This window comes from Lipotes vexillifer, unplaced genomic scaffold (genome assembly GCF_000442215.2).
Source record: "Lipotes vexillifer unplaced genomic scaffold, Lipotes_vexillifer_v1.1 scaffold105, whole genome shotgun sequence".
Lineage (NCBI taxonomy): Eukaryota > Metazoa > Chordata > Mammalia > Artiodactyla > Lipotidae > Lipotes > Lipotes vexillifer.
In genome coordinates this window covers 628,970-646,890 of record NW_006778881.1, presented here as the reverse complement: position 1 = coordinate 646,890, position 17,921 = coordinate 628,970, and the positions used below count along the sequence as shown (strand labels likewise).

Here is a 17,921-nt window from a genome sequence, read left to right as displayed (position 1 = left end):
CCATGCAGTGTGACCAAAAAAAAAAAAAAAAAATCAAGGTAATGGTCATAAAGATGCTCAATTCACTTGAGAGAAGAATGGATAATAAACACAATGAGAAGTTTAACAGAGTTATTAAATATAAAGAAGAACCAAACAGAGATGAAGAATATAGTAACAAATAAATACACTAGAAGGAATCAACAGTAGATTAGATGATACAGAGGAACAATTTAGTGAACTGGAAGACAAAGTAGTCTAAACCACTCAAGTTGAACAGAAAAAAAGAAAGAATTTAAAAAAATGAGGACAGTTTAAGTGACCTCTGGGACAACATCAAGCAGACTAACATTCACATTATAGGGGTCTCAGGAGAAAAAGTGGCAGAGAATGCATTTGAAGACAGAATAGCAGAAAACTTCCCTAACCTTGGAAAGAAAACAGATATCCAGGTCCATGAAGTACAGAGAGTCCCAAATAAGATCAAACCAAAGAGGTCCACACCAAGTCACAGTGTAATTAGGCAAAAATTAAAGATAGAGAATATTAAAAGCAGCAAGGGAAAAGTAACTAGATACATACAAAGCAACTCCTATAAAACTGTCAGCTGACTTTTCAGCAGAAACTTTGCAGGCCAGAAGGGAATGAAACCATATATTTAAAGTAATTGAAGTTAATAAACCTACAATCAAGAATACTCTATCTGGCAAGGGAGGCAATTATTCAAATTTAAAGGAAAGATAAAGTGTTTTACAGACAAGCAAAAACTAAAGAGTTCAGCACTACGAAACTGGCTTTGTAAGAAATGTTAAAGGGACTTCTCAAATGTGGAAAGAAAGGCCACAACTAGGAATTCTCTGGCGGTCCAGTGGTTAAGACTCCACACTTCCACTGTGGGGGCCCGGGTTCAATCCCTGGTCAGGGAAGTAAGGTACCGCAAGCTGCACAGAGCAGCCAAAAACAATCAAAAGGCCACAACTAGAAATAGGAAAATTATAAAGAAAAATTCTCATTGGTAAAGGCAAATATATGGTAAAGGTAGTAGATCAACCACATATAAGGCTAGGAGGAAGGTTAAAAGACAAAAGTAGTAGAATCATCTATATCCACAATAAGTAGTTAAGAAATACACAAAATAAAAAGACATAAAATATGATGTCAAAAACATTAAATGTGGGGGAGGAGAGTAAAAACACAGGGTTGTTGAAATGCATTTGAACTTGAGAGATCATCAACTTAAAATAATAATGTATGTACATAGGTTGCTATATATAAACCTCATGGTAACCATAAGCCAAAAATCTATAACAGATAACACACACACAAAAGAGGAAGGAATTCATATTAACACTAAAGATAGTCATCAAATCACAGGGAAGAAGAAAGCAAAAAGAAGAAAGAACAAAATAGAAATACAAAAACAACCTGAAAGCAAGTCACAAAAAGGCAGTAAGAACGTACCTATCAATAATTACTTTGAATGTAAATGGACTAAATGCTCCAATCAAAAGACAGAGTGGCTGAATGGATAAAAAAAACAAAACCCACCAATATGCTGCTTCCAAGACTCACTTCACATCTAAAGATACACTCAGACTGAAAGTGGGGGGATGGAAAAAAGTACTCCATGCAAATGGAAATGAGAAGGACACTACATAATGATAAAGGGATAAATCCAACAAGAAGATCTAACAATTATAAATATATATGCATCCAACACAGGAGCACCTAAATACATAAAGTATTAACAAACATAAGGGAGAAATTGACAATAACACAAAACAGTAGGGGACTTTAACACCCCACTTACATGACTAGACAGATCACCCAGACAGAAAATCAGTAAGGAAACACTGGCCTTAAATGACACATTAGACCAAATGGACTTAATAATAGATGTATATATATATGTATGTATATATATATATATATATATATATAGAACATTCCATCCAAAAGTAGCAGAATGCACATTATTTTCAAGTACACATGGAACATTCTCCAGGATAGATCACATGGTAGGCCACAAAACAAGTCTCAGTAAATTTAAGATTAAATTCCTATCAAGCATTTTTTCCAACCACATGCAATGAGACTAGAAATCAACTACAAGAAAAAAACCTGCAAAACCCACTAATACAAAGAGGCTAAACAATATGGTTCTCAAAAACCAATGGGTTACAGAAGATATGAAAGAGGAAATAAAAAAATACCTGGCGACAAATGAAAATGAAAACACATCAATCCAAAATCTACAGAATGCAGCCAAAGTAGTTCTAAGAGGGAAGTTTATAGCAATACAAACCTACCTCAGGAAATAAGAAAAATCTCAAACAAGCTAAACTTACACATGAAGAAATTAGAAACAAGCAAAACCCAAGGTTACTATATGGAAAAAAGTAATAATGATCAGAGTGAAAAATAAATGAATTAGAGACTTAAAAAAAAAAGGAAAGATCAATGAAATTAAGATATGGTTCTTTGAAAAGACAAAATTGATAAAACTTTAGCCAGACTCATCAAGAAAAAAAGGGAACCCAAATCAATATCATCAGAAATGAAAAAGAAGTTACAATCGACACCACAGAAATACAAAGGATCATAAGAGATTACTATGAATAGCTATATGCCAATAAAATGAACAACCTAGAAGAAATGAACAAACTCCTAGAGATCCTATAAAATCTCCTATAAAATCTCCCAAGACTGAATCAGGAAGAAACAGAAAACATGAATGGACCAACTGACTATGATGATATTGAATCAGTAATAAAGAAAAACTCCCAACAAACAAAAGTCCAAGACCAGATGGCTTCACAGGTGAATTCTATCAAACATTTAAAGAAGAATTAACACATATATTTCTCAACCTATTCAAAAAAAAATTCCAGAGGAAGAAACACTTCCGAACTCATTATATAAGGCCAGCATCACACTGACACCAAAACCAGACAAAAAAAGAAAAACATACGCCCATATCCCTGATAAACATAGATGAAAAAATCCTTAAAAACTAGCTAACTGAAGCCAACAATACCTGAAAAGGATCATACATCACGATCAAGTGGGATTTATCCCAGGAATGCAAAGACAGTTCAACACCCACAAATCAATCAATGTCATACACCACTCCAACAAACTGAGGAATAAAAATCATATTATCATCTCAACAGATACAGAAAACCTTGTGACAAAATTCAATATCCATTTATGATAAAAACTTTCAACAAAGTGCATAGAGAGGGAATATACCTCAACATAAGGCCATAATGACAAGCCCAAAGCTAATATCATATTCAGTGGTGAAAAGCTAAAAGTATTTTCTCCAAGATCAGGAACAAGATAAAGGTGCCCACTCTTGCCACTTTAATTCAACACAGAATTGGAAGTCCTAGCCACAGCAATCAGACAAGAAAAAGATATAAAAGGAATCCAAATTGGAAAGACAGAAGTAAAACTCACTGGTTCAGATGACATGATACTATACATAGGAAATCCTAAAGATGCCTCCAGAAAACTATTAGAACTCACCAACGAATTCAGTAAAGTTGCAGGGTACAAAATTAATACACAGAAGTCTGTTGTGTTTCTATACAATAATATTTAACTATCAGAAAGAGGAATTAAGAAAACAATCCCATTTACAATTGCATTACAAAGATTAAAACATCTAGGAATAAATCTAACCAAGGAGGTAAAAGACCTTTACTCAGAACACTATAAGACACTGATGAGAGAAAGTGAAGATGATACAAACAAATGGAAAGATATACCATGTTCATGGATTGGAGGAATTAATACTGTTAAAATGACCATACTACTCTAGGCAATCTACAGATTCAATGTGATCCCTAGCAAAATAAAAGTGGCATTTTTTCCACAGAACTAGAACAAATAACTCTAAAAGTTGCATGGAAACAGAAAAGACCTGAATAGCCAAAACAACCTTGAATGAAGAACAAAGCTGGAGGTATCATGCTTCCTGACTCAAACTATACTACAAAGCTACCATCATCAAAACAGTATGGTACTGGTACAAAAACAGACACACAGATCAATGGAAGACAACAGAGAGCTCAGAAATTAACCCACACTTATATGGTCAATTAATCTACAACAAAGGAGGCAAGCATATACAATGGTGAAAAGACAGCCTCTTCAATAAATGGTGGTGGGAAAACTGGATAGCTACTTGTCAAAAGAATCAAACTGGAGTTTTTCATACCATATACAAAAATAAACTCAAAATGCACTGAAGACCTAAATGTAAGACCTGAAGCCATAAAAGTCCTAGAAGAGGGCTTCCCTGGTGGCGCAGTGGTTTAGAGTCCACCTGCTGATGCAGGGGACACGGGTTCGTGCCCCAGTCTGGGAAGATCCCACATGCCGCAGAGTGGCTGGGCCTGTGAGCCATGGCCGCTGAGCTTGTGCGTCTGGAGCCTGTGCTCTGCAGCGTGAGAGGCCACAGCGGTGAGAGGCCCACGTACCACAAAAAAAAAAAAAAGTCCTAGAAGGAAACATAGGCAGTACGTTCAATGACATTGGCCTTAGCAATATTTTTTTGGATCTGTCTCCTCAGGCAAGGTAAACAAAAGCAAAAATAAACAAATGGGACTACATTAAACTAAAAAGCTTTTGCACAGTGAAGGAAACTATTAACAAAATGGAAATGCTGCCTACTGAATGGGAGAAGATATTTGCAAATGATATATCTGATAAGGGGTTGATATCCAAAATATACAAATTACTCATACAACTCAACATCAAAAAACCAAAAAACCCAATTTAAACATGGGCAGAGCATCTGAGTAGACATTTTTTCAAAGAAGACACACAGATGGGCAACAGACACATGGAAAGATGCTCAATGTTGCTAATCATCAGGGAAATACAAATTGAAACCGCAATGAGATATCACCTCACACCTGTCAGAATGACTATTATCAAAAAGACAACAATAATAAGTTTTGGTGAGAATGTGGAGGAAAGGGAACCCTTGTGTACTGTTGGTAGGAATGTAAATTGATACAACCATTATAGAGAACAGTATAGAGGTTACTCAAAAAATTAGAAATAGGTACAATCCAGCAGTTCCAATTCTGGATATTTTTCTGAAGAAATAGAAACACCAATTCAAAAATATATATACACCCCTATGTTTATTCCAGCATTATGATTACAATAGCCAAGATATGGAAGCAACCTAAGTGTCCATTGACAGATGAATAAAGAAGACGTAGTGTATATATACACAGTGGAATATTACTTAGCCATAAAAGGAATGAAATCTTGTCATCTGCAACAACATGGATGAACCTAGAGGGTATTATGCTAAACGAAGTAAGTCAGACAGAGAAAGAAAAATACCATATGATTTCATTTATATGGGGAGTCTAAAAAACAAAAGAAATTAAGAAACATAACAAAACAGAAACAGACACCACAGAGAACTAGCAGACCACAGTGGAAGAAGGGGGTTTGGGGGATGACTGGAATAGGTAAGGGGAATTAAGAAGAATAAATTTCCAGTTCCAAAAAAAAAGTCATGGGGATAAAATCTACAGCATGAGGAATATAGTCAATTATATTGTAAAAGCTTTGTATGGTGACAGATGGTAACTAGACATATCATGGCGATCATTTTGTAATGTACAGAAATATGCGTTGTGCACTGGAACTAACGTAGTGATGTAGGTCAATTACACCTCAATTTTAAAAAATGCATCAAAATGTTAATGATGGTTATCTCTGGGGGGTGGGATTATGGGTGACTGTTAATCTTTACTTTATGCTTTTATTTCTAGCTGTCTGCAATAAATATGTATTGCTTGTATTAATAAAATCAGAAAGAAAACAATAAATGTCATTAGGGAAAAAAAAGGCTGTCTACAATTAACTATTCATCAAAGGTACAACGCAATGAATAGAATGCCTGGAAAATACTGGTGCTATGCTATAGTATTTTTATAAGATCAATGATTAATTTCTATGTTCTTGAAATTACTCATTAGACTTGCAATGGCATAAAAAAGTTTCAAAATATTTTTGAACTCTTTAAGTATTAATGAAGCATATCCAAAAATATCAACTAATAGTTAAATCAGTGGTCTTCAAATAGAAATTTCAAATACAGTCCTTTGTCAGCTATCAAAGTGCTAGATAAATCTGTTATATCCAACTTAATACTTGCAGTACTGTCACAAGTATGGCAAAAAGAAAAGAAAAGACTCTCTTGATCCTAGTTAACTTGCTTTCCATCTTTTTTTCTTATTTTCTCTGTTGTAAACATTATCACAAGTAAACAACTTTCAATGTCCTTTTGAGCAAGAAACTATCTGCCAGTTTAGAGGGTGTACCTGAAGTGAACATTTTACACAATTCAATTTTCTGAACACCCAGAACATGCCTAATAATTTTCTATAAATGTGTCAATTCACCAGGCCCAAATAAGCTGAAAGTCCCTTCAGTATACTAGTTTCTAATCTCTACTGAGCACTCATTGTAAATATTAATTGATCTAAGAATTAACATTCCTGACACAGGCTTAATTTACACAGGTTCAGTAAAGATTAGAAACTGAAAGACTAAAGGGACTCTTGACCTCTGAGTTAAGTAGTAATATTATCATCACTTAAAACAGCAGAGGAAACTGAGGCACAGAGTTAACTTGCACAACGCCCACACAGATAATAGCAGAGTTGGGATTTGATCCCACAACCTGGATCTAGCTGAATCCAAGCTCTGAACCCCACACTACCTCCCAAATAATAAACTGCTATAAAAGTAACATATGTTCTATTTCTGAGAAATTCAGGATGTCAATATAGAGGAAAAAACAAATATAGTTAGACAATTCACGATCTGGTAAACTTCTCCACGAAGATTAGGTTAACTAGCAGTAGTCCCAATTGACTAGGATTCAGAAGTTACTATTTCGAGGGTGGATTTTTCCACTAATTAACTGATCAACCAACTGGCAAGTCTTTTTTTTCCTCTTCCCAATAAAAACTTAGTTTACATATTTCAGAAATGCTTTATTTTGAAGAACTTAAACTGATTTGAAAATTATACCCATCTAAGGTTATAAAATATATATTTTTTACCTTTCTTGAAGTCCTCTGAATATTTGTACTAAAGTGTCAGCAATTTCTTCCACAACTTCATGGTAATGGTAATTAAAAGCCATTTCAATATCCAAACCAACAAATTCAGTTAGATGTCTATGGGTATTAGAGTCTTCAGCTCTGAATACTGTAACATTAATAAAAGAAATGCATAGTACATGTTGTTTTAAATTTTGGAGAAATTGGGATTCAAATATCAAATCCTATTTACTAGTACTCCAATGGCACTATTTTCATTATCATTATAGGGTTGGAAAAATCTTTGATAAGACATCTGTTTCAGCATTCTCATGGACGGCAAGATCATTACAAATTCCTACAGTCAAGTAAAAGCTGTAACAAATGTAAATTAATAAATGAGCCTCGTGAAAATCCCAAGGGAATGCAAGATCCTGAAGTGCCTTCTCAATAATTAAAATAGATTCAATATAGTGAGTTCTCAATTTTATTAAAACTGGACTCAAGCTAAATGAAATCTGTGCAAATGAAGTAACATTATACACACTCCAGCCATTACCTCAGTCCAGTTCTTATTATCCTCACTGCACTTTCTTCCTTTCCAGTCTTCCTAACTCTAGCTCTGCTCCATTTTTCATACCACTGCAAGACTGATATCCCTATAACACATCCTTGCTCAGTAACTTACAACGGTTCCCAAATGACTATTGTAGTAAGACATAAAATGACAAAATGTCTAAAACCTTTATGCTTTCATAATTTAGTCCTACCCTGTATTTCCCATTTCTTAATATTAACTAGTCTTATTTTTATTTTCTCCCATGCACTTTACTCATCCTGCTTCCTCTGACTAGAATGTCATCTCCATTGTCTATATCTCCCACTCTGTCCTTAGAACCTACTTCAGTATGAATTCTCTTTTATGGTGACTCTAGCAAATTCCATCTTCTCCCTTTTTTTTACACTATCTACACTATATAATTAACGCCAATCTGCTGATTGTACAGCACAATCTGATTTTTTGCTGTGAAAATCACTTGATTACTCCCTGTGAGTGCTCTATGTATGCATGTCTCATTCTGTCTTGGAAGCAGGGACAATGTTTATTCCCTTGTCACTCAAAGCATGGTCTGTCTGCAAATCAGCAGCATCAGCAGTACCTGGAAGCTTGTGAGAAATGCAGAATCTCAAGCCTCACCACAGACCTATGGGTCAGAATCTGCATTTTAACAAGGTCCCCAGGTGATTCATGTGCACATTAACATTTGAGAAGTGCTGGTTGATTCTTCTTTTATGTACATGGAACCTAGAGCAAGGCTGTATATGCAGCAGGTGTTCAACATATAATTGTTTAATGAATTCAGAAAATTAAGAAACTTAATGATCTCAGCTTCTCTATCAGCAGGCATTTACTTTTTAAGCTATCAAAAAACTTACATATATAAAGTAATTTGGTAAGTTTTAAAGAATGAAGTAAAGCTAGTTTTTGCTTATAATTAGCTTCATAAAAGAGTTTGCCGGACTTCCTTGGTGGCGCAGTGGTTGAGAATCCGCCTGCCAATACAGGGGACATGGGTTCAAGTCCTAGTCTGGGAAAGTCCCACATGCCACGGAGCAACTAAGCCCGTGTGCCACAACTACTGAGCCTGCACTCTAGAGCCCGCGAGCCACAACTACTGAAGCCCACGCACCTACAGCCTGTGCTCTACAACAAAAGAAGCCACCGCAATGAGAAGCCCATGCACTGCAATGAAGAGTAGCCCCCTTTTGCCCCAACTAGAGAAAGCCCTCAGGTAGCAACAAAGACCCAATGCAGCCAGTAAATAAATAAATAAATAAATAAATAAATAAATTTAAAAAAAGAATTTGCCACATGATTATGTGTCCATGCTTAACTTGTAACAACTATATCTTAAAAAACATGTTAATATAATCTATTAAATATCAGACATTTGTAGTAATTTCTAATGGACTTTAGCATATTATCAATACTAAGAACAGTATAAACAGTAACAGTAGAACAGCTTTGCAATAAAATTGGTAATGAAATAAACAGTGGCACATTTATAAACTTACAACAGTAGTAAAGGAGCTATCAAGGACAAAAAAATATATTATTTAGAATGTCTACCTAAGCACCTTGTCATTTTTACCTCAAAGTCTAGTGTTTATGTAGTCAGCATATAAAAGGATTTAAGCTTTCAAAATGTTTTTATGTAAAATGTGTTTCTAAAACCATTACTATGGTACAATTAATGAATTTTGAGAAAACCGAAACTGCCAAAAACCTTACCTGGTCCAATACAGAAAACCTTCTCAAAATCAGCACAAATACACATTTGCTTGTACAGCTGTGGAGACTGAGCCAGGTATGCATTATTTTTAAAATATGACACAGTAAATACATTGGCTCCTCCTTCACTGGCAGCTGAAATGCAAACACGTTGTAATTAACTGTAAGCTTATAAACGCAAACTTCCAGTAAAAAGTTTATACTTCTGATTCAAGTACTTCACTAAAACAAAACAAAACAAAACAAAACTGGAAAATCAAGAATTGCAGGGGCTTCCCTGGTGGCGCGGTGGTTAAGAGTCCGCCTGCCGATGTGGGGTACATGGGTTCGTGCCCCGGTCCGGGAAGATCCCACGTGCCGCAGAGCGGCTGGGCCCGTGAGCCATGGCCACTGAGCCTGCGCATCCAGAGCCTGTGCTCCTCAATGGGAGAGGCCAAAGCAGTGAGAGGCCCGCGTACCACAAAAAAAACACAAAAAAAACCCCAAAAAAAACAACAATAAAAAAAAAGAATTGCAGAGAAACCATAATCTATATATGTCTTATACCTGATTCTAAACAGTTTATATTTAGGACAGACTTACTTCTTTGGCTATATCTCCAGTTTACTTCTTTGGATATATATGCTCTCTTTCTGCATCAATTTCAAATCTATTAAAGCTACTCCGGAGTTGTAAATAAATTTTTTTAAAGGAAAAAAGATATGATATTCTTAATAATTTTCTAATTATCAATAATGCAATGTTCAATTTTTAATTTATAATTAAATTATAACATAATTTTTCTTGTTATTTAAGTAACTCTAAAAAGGTTAAATGGTTAAGAATGATTAATATAAGTTTCTCATGTAAGAATGAGAATTAATGAGATTTTCCCATCTGTAGTATTTAGTAATTTTACAATGTAGTTTATACAAAAAACAACTACAATACCAATTAGAAAGAAACCTACATAACGAAAGCAGTTTCTGGTGTACCTTACATTAATAAAAATACTGCTTTGTGTGTTATTGCCTCATTTTATAATCATTATCACATAATGACTCCTGAAATAAGGGGATTTAGTATTATTGGTGTTAGTGATGTGTGATTGCTGCTATATAGCATAGTCTTCAAAATAGTCTCATGGCAATAAACCTCAAGGGACACTTGGGAGTCTCAAATTAAAAAACCAAAACCAAAACGAAAACCTAATATGAATCAACTTGGGGGAAAGCAATTTATTTTAAAAAACTAAGAGAAATATCTTAAAGCATACCTGAGATGATTTTAGGAGTCTGGATCTCCACAAAACCCTTGTTAATTAAAGTTTCTCGGAAAAGGTGGCAGATGCCAGACTGGAAACGGAAGACTGCCTGACTAGTTGATGTCTATAAGACAATTAAAAACCCTAATTAAATCAATTTGACACATTAACTGAGATGGAGTATTTTCTAATCAGGCCACCTGCCTGGAAAGTTCATAGAGAAAACAATTCACTATATGAGAGAAAAGTTAGGTTACATGACAATCAATATAAGGATATATATATCTTGGAATTTTTCATATTATAGAAGGAGAATGCAAATTTTGCCCTTTATTTCCAACCTCTCCAACTCTTGACTTTGCTAAACTGAGAGTCTATTAAAAAAACTGGTTTGGGGTTAAATTAGATAGTAGTTTAGACATAATCTAAGGTGTGTAAAAGATTTCAAGTTACTTATGTATAGAATGCTTCCCAAAATGTAAAGTCACAGTAGGGGTTAAAAAGGTGAATGGTTACAAGGGCCAGACAAATAACAAATGGAATGAATGAATGGTACTTCCTGGGTGGTGCAGGGCACGGTAGAGAACAGAATGCTCAGTATAGAGTACTAGCTAATTTTGCTACATGGGCCCAGTATTGATGGGTTCACCTCCAACTTTTTAAGAAAAGCCATCTAGATTTAATGCGAAAACCCTCTGTTTTTCAATGATGGCAATGAATTTAAATTAAAAAAAAATGTGGGTCAAAGAAAAATACTCTTCAGGCCAAATTCTAGAGGCACAACCAATAACTTGTGTGAACAAATAGCAAATACAGTAGGATGTCTAAGTACTGTGGCCAAAATTATGAAAAACCTGAGGTTTTTAGGCAGTACCAAAAGGACTTGATTACTGCTAGCCTTTTCTATATACTATAAATTAAAATGGAAAAGGTAAAAGCAGACAAAAAGCAAATAAGCAGGTGAAACATGAGCGTACAATAAGGGCAGAAAGGTTGGAAAAAACTCTTAATGGGACAAAGCATTTAAGTTTTAGGTAGATTATTTAAGTAAAGGAGGATGATATGGTCAAACATTAAGAAAGAGAGATGACATTGGTTTTACTACAATGATGAAACCACTGAACTCTTTCACTTGTTACCAACCAGAAAGGGAAACAGAAGACCTATGAGATTACCATATAAACCACCAGGGCCAACTACTTCTTTGTTATTATTATTAACTCTGTGCTCAGATCAAATTCAAAGAGTTGAGGCATTAACTACTAATATCCACCTGGTCGTTCTAAAATGTACACATAACTTCTTTCACAATTTTGCAGTGATATTAATGGTTATGTTTTCACTTGCTGACTACCTTGTTTGAAACAGGTACTACCTGGAAGCAAGACCATTTATTAGCTTCATGTTCCTTTGTCATTTTCACATGAAGCAAGTCAGTATCTTGTGAACTATTACTCAAATGTCCTTGTTGCCTACTATTCTTTTTAGGGGAAGGGTCAGTCAGAAAGGTTAATTACTTCTTGTATTATCATATTACATACAGACAAATGCCGATTTTTTCTATAAACCTGAGTCAGGTATGGTATCCTTGCTCACCTTGATGTCAGCACAATCATGTCACTAAATAAACAAATGAGGCATACCCTAAGATCAATGACTCTGTTGTCTAATCTTGTATCTTGGTTAACAGTAGCTCTTCCTTCCTAAAAAAAAGATGAAAAAACATTTTACTAATTTTTTTAAGGACACAAACAACACTTGCAGAAGCCATGTTAATTTTTAAGTAAGAATAGGTGTGTTCATGTTATACCCCCAAATCAAAGATCCAAGATACAAAAAGTGGAGCCAGAGAGAAGTTATTGTTAAAAGGAAGAGCTGGAAAGAAGAGAAATGAGAATGAATTGAGGTTAATGCTTTTTTTCCACCTCCTGCCCCCAAACCCCTTGACTCATTATTGGGATATCAGAATAATTAACAACCGTCACCTTCATTGATCCCTGGATTTTACCTGCTAGTTGAAGAGTGAAGGAACAGATAAAAGCTGACATAGAACAGTGGTTCTCAAAGTATGTTCAGGGCACCAGTGAAGGTATCCGATACACTTTCAGGGAGTCTGTTAAGTCAAACTTATTTTTCATAATAATACCTTTTCACTCTCATTTTTTCCTGACTATACTGAGAAATTTTCCAAAGGCTTCATGATGTGTGCTATCACAACAGAATGAATGTAGAGGGAGATGAAAATCTAATTGTTGTGTACTGAGCCAGTTATTACCAACAATGTAGACATGTGACACAATGTCACCCTTGACATTAAATTATTTTTTGTTTTTGAAAATACTTTTCATAAAATGTTACTGCTGTTTTTATTATTTATATAGGAATACACAGACACATAATCTAATTATATTATTTTTAATAATGTCATAAATATTAAAAATTTTGTTTTAACTTCTAATACTGTAAATATTGATAGGTATACCTACAAAAACAAAAGATTGTGGGGTCAATTATTTTTAAGAATGTAAAGGAATCCTGAGACCAAAAAGTTTGAGAATTGTTAATGTAAGAGTACGTTTAAATAAAAATGAAGCTCAAATCAATTCATAGGTACCCTTCCTACAAAAGTAGCACATCAAGTTTTCAATGTTTTGCAAACTAAACATACAGAGGAAACACATTATTTCAAAAGTGTAATTTTCACCTCTTCTCCTTCCACCTCAGGACGAACGGCATCGTCCAGCTGCAGGGGCAGGCGGGGTTCAGCTGAACTGATCACATAAATCTGAAAGTGAGAGATTACCAAAAATATCAAGAAACACACAAAACCTGTTATCTTTTGTTTAAAAAAAATCTACAGTTGACTTAACATGAGAAACAATGTTTGCATACATCTTTAACTGAAACTGCTTGCTAAAATCAAAGATGGTACTTTTTTTTCACCTATAAAATGGGGATAATAATATTTCTTGTGGGTTGCTGGAATAGTCAAATGAGATAACATAGGTACAAATACTTTGTAAACTCTAAGGTGCATACCAATGTCTTTTTTTTTTTTTTTTTTTTTTTTTTTTTTTTTTTTTTTTTTTTTTTTTTTTTTTTTTGAGGTACGCAGGCCTCTCACTGTTGTGGCCTCTCCCGTTGCGGAGCACAGGCTCCGGACGCACAGGCTCAGCGGCCATGGCTCACGGGCCCAGCCGCTCCGCGGCACGTGGGATCTTCCCGGACCGGGTCACGAACCCGTGTCCCCTGCATCGGCAGGCGGACTCTCAACCACTGCGCCACCAGGGAAGCCCACCAATGTCTTAAATAAGAAATAACTGGAGTCGAGGGGTCTGGCTTAAGGCCTCTCTTTGTCACATAAAAGCTGTTGTTAGGCAAATCACTTTACCTAGCTCTTCAATAGTCTTCTGTAAAATAAGGTCTGCGGTAAGAATCAAATGGAATAATGAATAAGAAAACACTTTGCTCGTTTGAGAGAGCCATTAACAAATAAGTTATTATAATTGTTAACAGCATCTGCCATTTCTACCACTAGGACCAAAGTCAGCTCAATTCTGCTGTACCTCTCTTTCCTTTCCTCATTCGTTTTCTAAATATCCCTCACTGCTTTCTTTCATCAAGTATGTTATAGCTCATTTCCTGCAGCTCTCCTGGTTGGGAGCTGCTGTAGAAAGTGTTCCTTTATGGTGTTAAAATCCCTAACTCACACTAACTGCACATTTTAGTGCTAAAAAGCGAAAGAGACCTTATTTAGTTAATTCCGGAAAGGAAATTATTCTTCCAGTTGGTAAATCACATTTAGCATTCAGCTCAGACACTTGAAGAAAAGGTATCAGAAGGATACTCCAGTCCTCTTCGTAGCATTAAAATAGAATTATTTGTCACCACCCCCTATACCCAAGTTGTCATGCTTCCCTTGGGTGAGTTAACAGAAACTTGATCTCCAATGCAAAGTTGAAGAACTGGACAGCTACCTCTTTCATTTTTCTAACTACTGGAAATTCATCATCTCCTTCATTAGGTCGTGAGCGCTTTCATCCCCAGAACTTCACATAGTGCTTGGCACAAAGTATACACTCAGTGACTGCTGGCTGAATAAATAAATGATAAAAGAGAGTCACTTCTTATTATAAAATTCTATTTAGTATACAATATTTTATGCTTTGTGAGATACTTTATAATTATTTTTATTCAGGCAAAATTTGTGGGTAAGCTCTTTAGGCTTTATATTTAACATTTATTAAGGTTGAACCAAACACTAGATAATTAGAATATTTTAAAAATACATTTACTTGGGCTTCCCTGGTGGCGCAGTGGTTGAGAATCTGCCTGCTAATGCAGGGGACATGGGTTCGAGCCCGGGTCTGGGAGGATCCCACATGCCACGGAGCAACTAGGCCCATGAGCCACAACTACTGAGCCTGTGTGTCTGGAGCCTGTGCTCTGCAACAAGAGAGGCTGCGATAGTGAGAGGCCCACGCACCGTGATGAAGAGTGGCCCCCGCTTGCCACAACTAGAGAAAGCCCTCGCACAGAAACGAAGACCCAACACAGCAAAAATAAATAAATTAATTAATAAAGTCCTACCTCCAACATCTAAAAAAAAAAACAATACATTTACTTGCTTTACTCACTAAAATCTTATTTATTCAAGTGCTGAAAAACATGTTATTCGAAGATAGGGTTTTTTGTTTTTTTTTTTTTTTTTTTTTTTTTTTGGTCAGCACACGTTTAGGTCAGTTTGCCTTTACTAGGTTGCAGACTTCATGGTGGGGTTAGTTTGAAATAAGACTTACACAAAGAACAAAGTAATTTGGCAAGTTAGGTCGGTAAAAAATACAAGATTTTCTAAGTCTTGAAGAGTTCCAAGACAGTCAATTTCAATTAAATACAACCTTACTCCCAAATTACTGTGTATGGATGAATCTGTTTTTCTGCATCTGTCTGTCTGTTCTATCCCATATACGTGTGCGTGCTCACGTGCGTTCCTACACACACACACATACACACACACACAGGGGTAAAGGTGGGAAAGGACTACTCTGTTAAGAGAAATTCAATGATGAATATTGTAGATATAAACTAGACCTGGATCTGAGACTGCAGGTTCAAAATTGCAGGATTATTTCAATAGTATTAAATACATGTGAGTTCACTTATAAGATTTTTTTTTTCTTTTCTTTTTTTTTTTTTCCTTGCGTTATGCGGGCCTCTCACTGTCGTGGCCTCTCCCATTTGCGGAGCACAGGCTCCGGACGCGCAGGCTCAGCGGCCATGGCTCACGGGCCCAGCCGCTCCGCGGCATGTGGGATCTTCCCGAAACGGGGCACGAACCCGCGTCTCCTGCATCGGCAGGCGGACTCTCAAGCACTGCGCCACCAGGGAAGCCCCACTTATAAGATTTTAAAGGTCAATGATGGTGAGCATTTTTAGTTTTTATGTCTAAGAAAATGATGTGGGATAAATCTTGTATGAAAAATTTATTGCTGGAATGTAAGTCCAATATAGTATTGTCTCTTGACTTCTTTATACTGTAAAATATTAGAAATACAATGATTATAAGGAAATATAATGATTAAGAGTATACCTAATCAACCTTCAGAAGTACATCATTAAAAGAAAGTTCACAGCAAAATAGGTTCATAATAGTGAATAAAGCTTTTTAGATGTGTTTTATACTTTTCTGTATGTGACTATGGTAGATGTACCATGTCAACAAGCCTGGGCAAGCCTGCTGGATGAGGAGAGGCCACGGGGAAATGTCCCAGAAATATCAGTGATCCCAGGCAAAGTCATGTGGTGCAGATGAGCCATCCCAGATAGGCTGACCCTCATTCCCAAATTGCACAGAATCATGAGCAAATAAATGTTTTTGTTGTTTTAAGTCGCTAAGTATTGAGGTGGTTTGTTATATAACAAAAGCTGAGTCAGTAATCAATTTATAAATCTCAATATTTTACATCAACTCTAATTATTAAGAACATATAGGGATTTCCCTGGTGGTACAGTGATTAAGAATCCTCCTGCCAATGCAGGGGACACGGGTTCGAGCCGTGGTCCCGGAAGATCCCACATGCCGCGGAGCATCTAAGCCCGTGTGCCACAACTACTGAGCCTGCGCTCTAGAGCCCGCAAATCACAACTACTGAGCCCACGTGCCACAACTACTGAAGCCTGCACTCCTAGACTAGAGCCTGTGCTCCACAACAAGAGAAGCCCCCGCAATGAGAAGCCCGTGTACCACAACGAAGAACAGCCCCTGCTCACCGCAACTAGAGAAAGCCTGCACACAGCAACGAAGACCCAATGCAGCCAAAAATTAATTAATTAAAAAAAAAGAACATATAGAGTTGATGTGACTAGTGATAAGAACTAGTTCATCTATTTCTGTATACAATTTTATATTTTGAAAAAAATTACCTTTTGAACATGTAACTCTACATCTTGCTGTGTACAGCTTCCAATTTTCTGATTCACTTTTCTCACAACACCTTCCACATCTATGATGCTCTCTTTGTTAATGCTGTCGAAAGAAAAAAATGTCCAACTTTAATCATCTCATCAGAGGTGTCAGAATTCATTTGGTGTTGCAACAGTAAAGCTGAATATATTAAACTCTTCTTTAACATAGTAAGCCACTTGAGATAAAGCCAGTCTCTTTAACCTATTTACAATAAGCTACTATGTAGCACACCTTGTGAGATTTCTTGAGGAGATGATTTTCCAGATTCCATAATTTAGTTCCCATATATAAAATACTCTAGACATCAGAGGTAACAGGACCAGCACTGAACTGTGAAAAAGTCTTTCAATTATTTTTTTATTTTATTTTATTTTTATTTTAATATTTATTTGTTTTATTTGGCTGCGCCGGGTCTTAGTTGCAGCAGCAGGACCTTCGTTGCCATGTGTGGGATCTTAGTTGTGGCATGTAGACTCTTAGTTGCATCATGCATGAGGGATCTAGTTCCCTGACCAGGGAATGAGCCCAGGCCCCCTGCATTGGGAGCTTGGAGTCTTAACTGCTGGACCACCAGGGAAGTCCTCAACTATTTATTAAAGAACATTTCCCTGCCTATAGTTGAAATTTACTAAGATCAGCATTTCCTATAAGGAGAAACACTGGCTTCAGTAAATGCAATTACTGGTATGTAATGGAATTAAATAATAGAAGGTCAACTGAAAAGATTTCAAGGTAATAAGAGGACATTAGGGTGCTGCAATTAAATCCTCATTGCCTATAGTTTCTGAGTACACACTGTCATTGGATTTGTGACAGATAGCCTATTGGATTGTGTAATTCTAGTTAAGAATATCTATA

General features: G+C 36.0%; 1 protein-coding gene across 2 annotated transcripts in view; it reads right to left on the bottom strand.

Annotated features, from left to right (window-relative positions):
* The window catches only part of DARS1 (aspartyl-tRNA synthetase 1), a 65,436-nt gene that overhangs the window by 13,149 nt on the left and 34,366 nt on the right, over positions 1 to 17,921 (bottom strand). For both annotated transcript variants that reach the window (XM_007452020.1, XM_007452021.1), the window contains 6 exons: positions 17,021 to 17,123; positions 13,302 to 13,382; positions 12,241 to 12,300; positions 10,610 to 10,721; positions 9,355 to 9,489; positions 7,083 to 7,230 (listed from right to left, as the gene is read on the bottom strand). In XM_007452020.1, the coding sequence (XP_007452082.1) occupies positions 7,083 to 7,230; positions 9,355 to 9,489; positions 10,610 to 10,721; positions 12,241 to 12,300; positions 13,302 to 13,382; positions 17,021 to 17,123 (639 nt within the window). The remainder of the gene's footprint in view (positions 1 to 7,082; positions 7,231 to 9,354; positions 9,490 to 10,609; positions 10,722 to 12,240; positions 12,301 to 13,301; positions 13,383 to 17,020; positions 17,124 to 17,921) is intronic.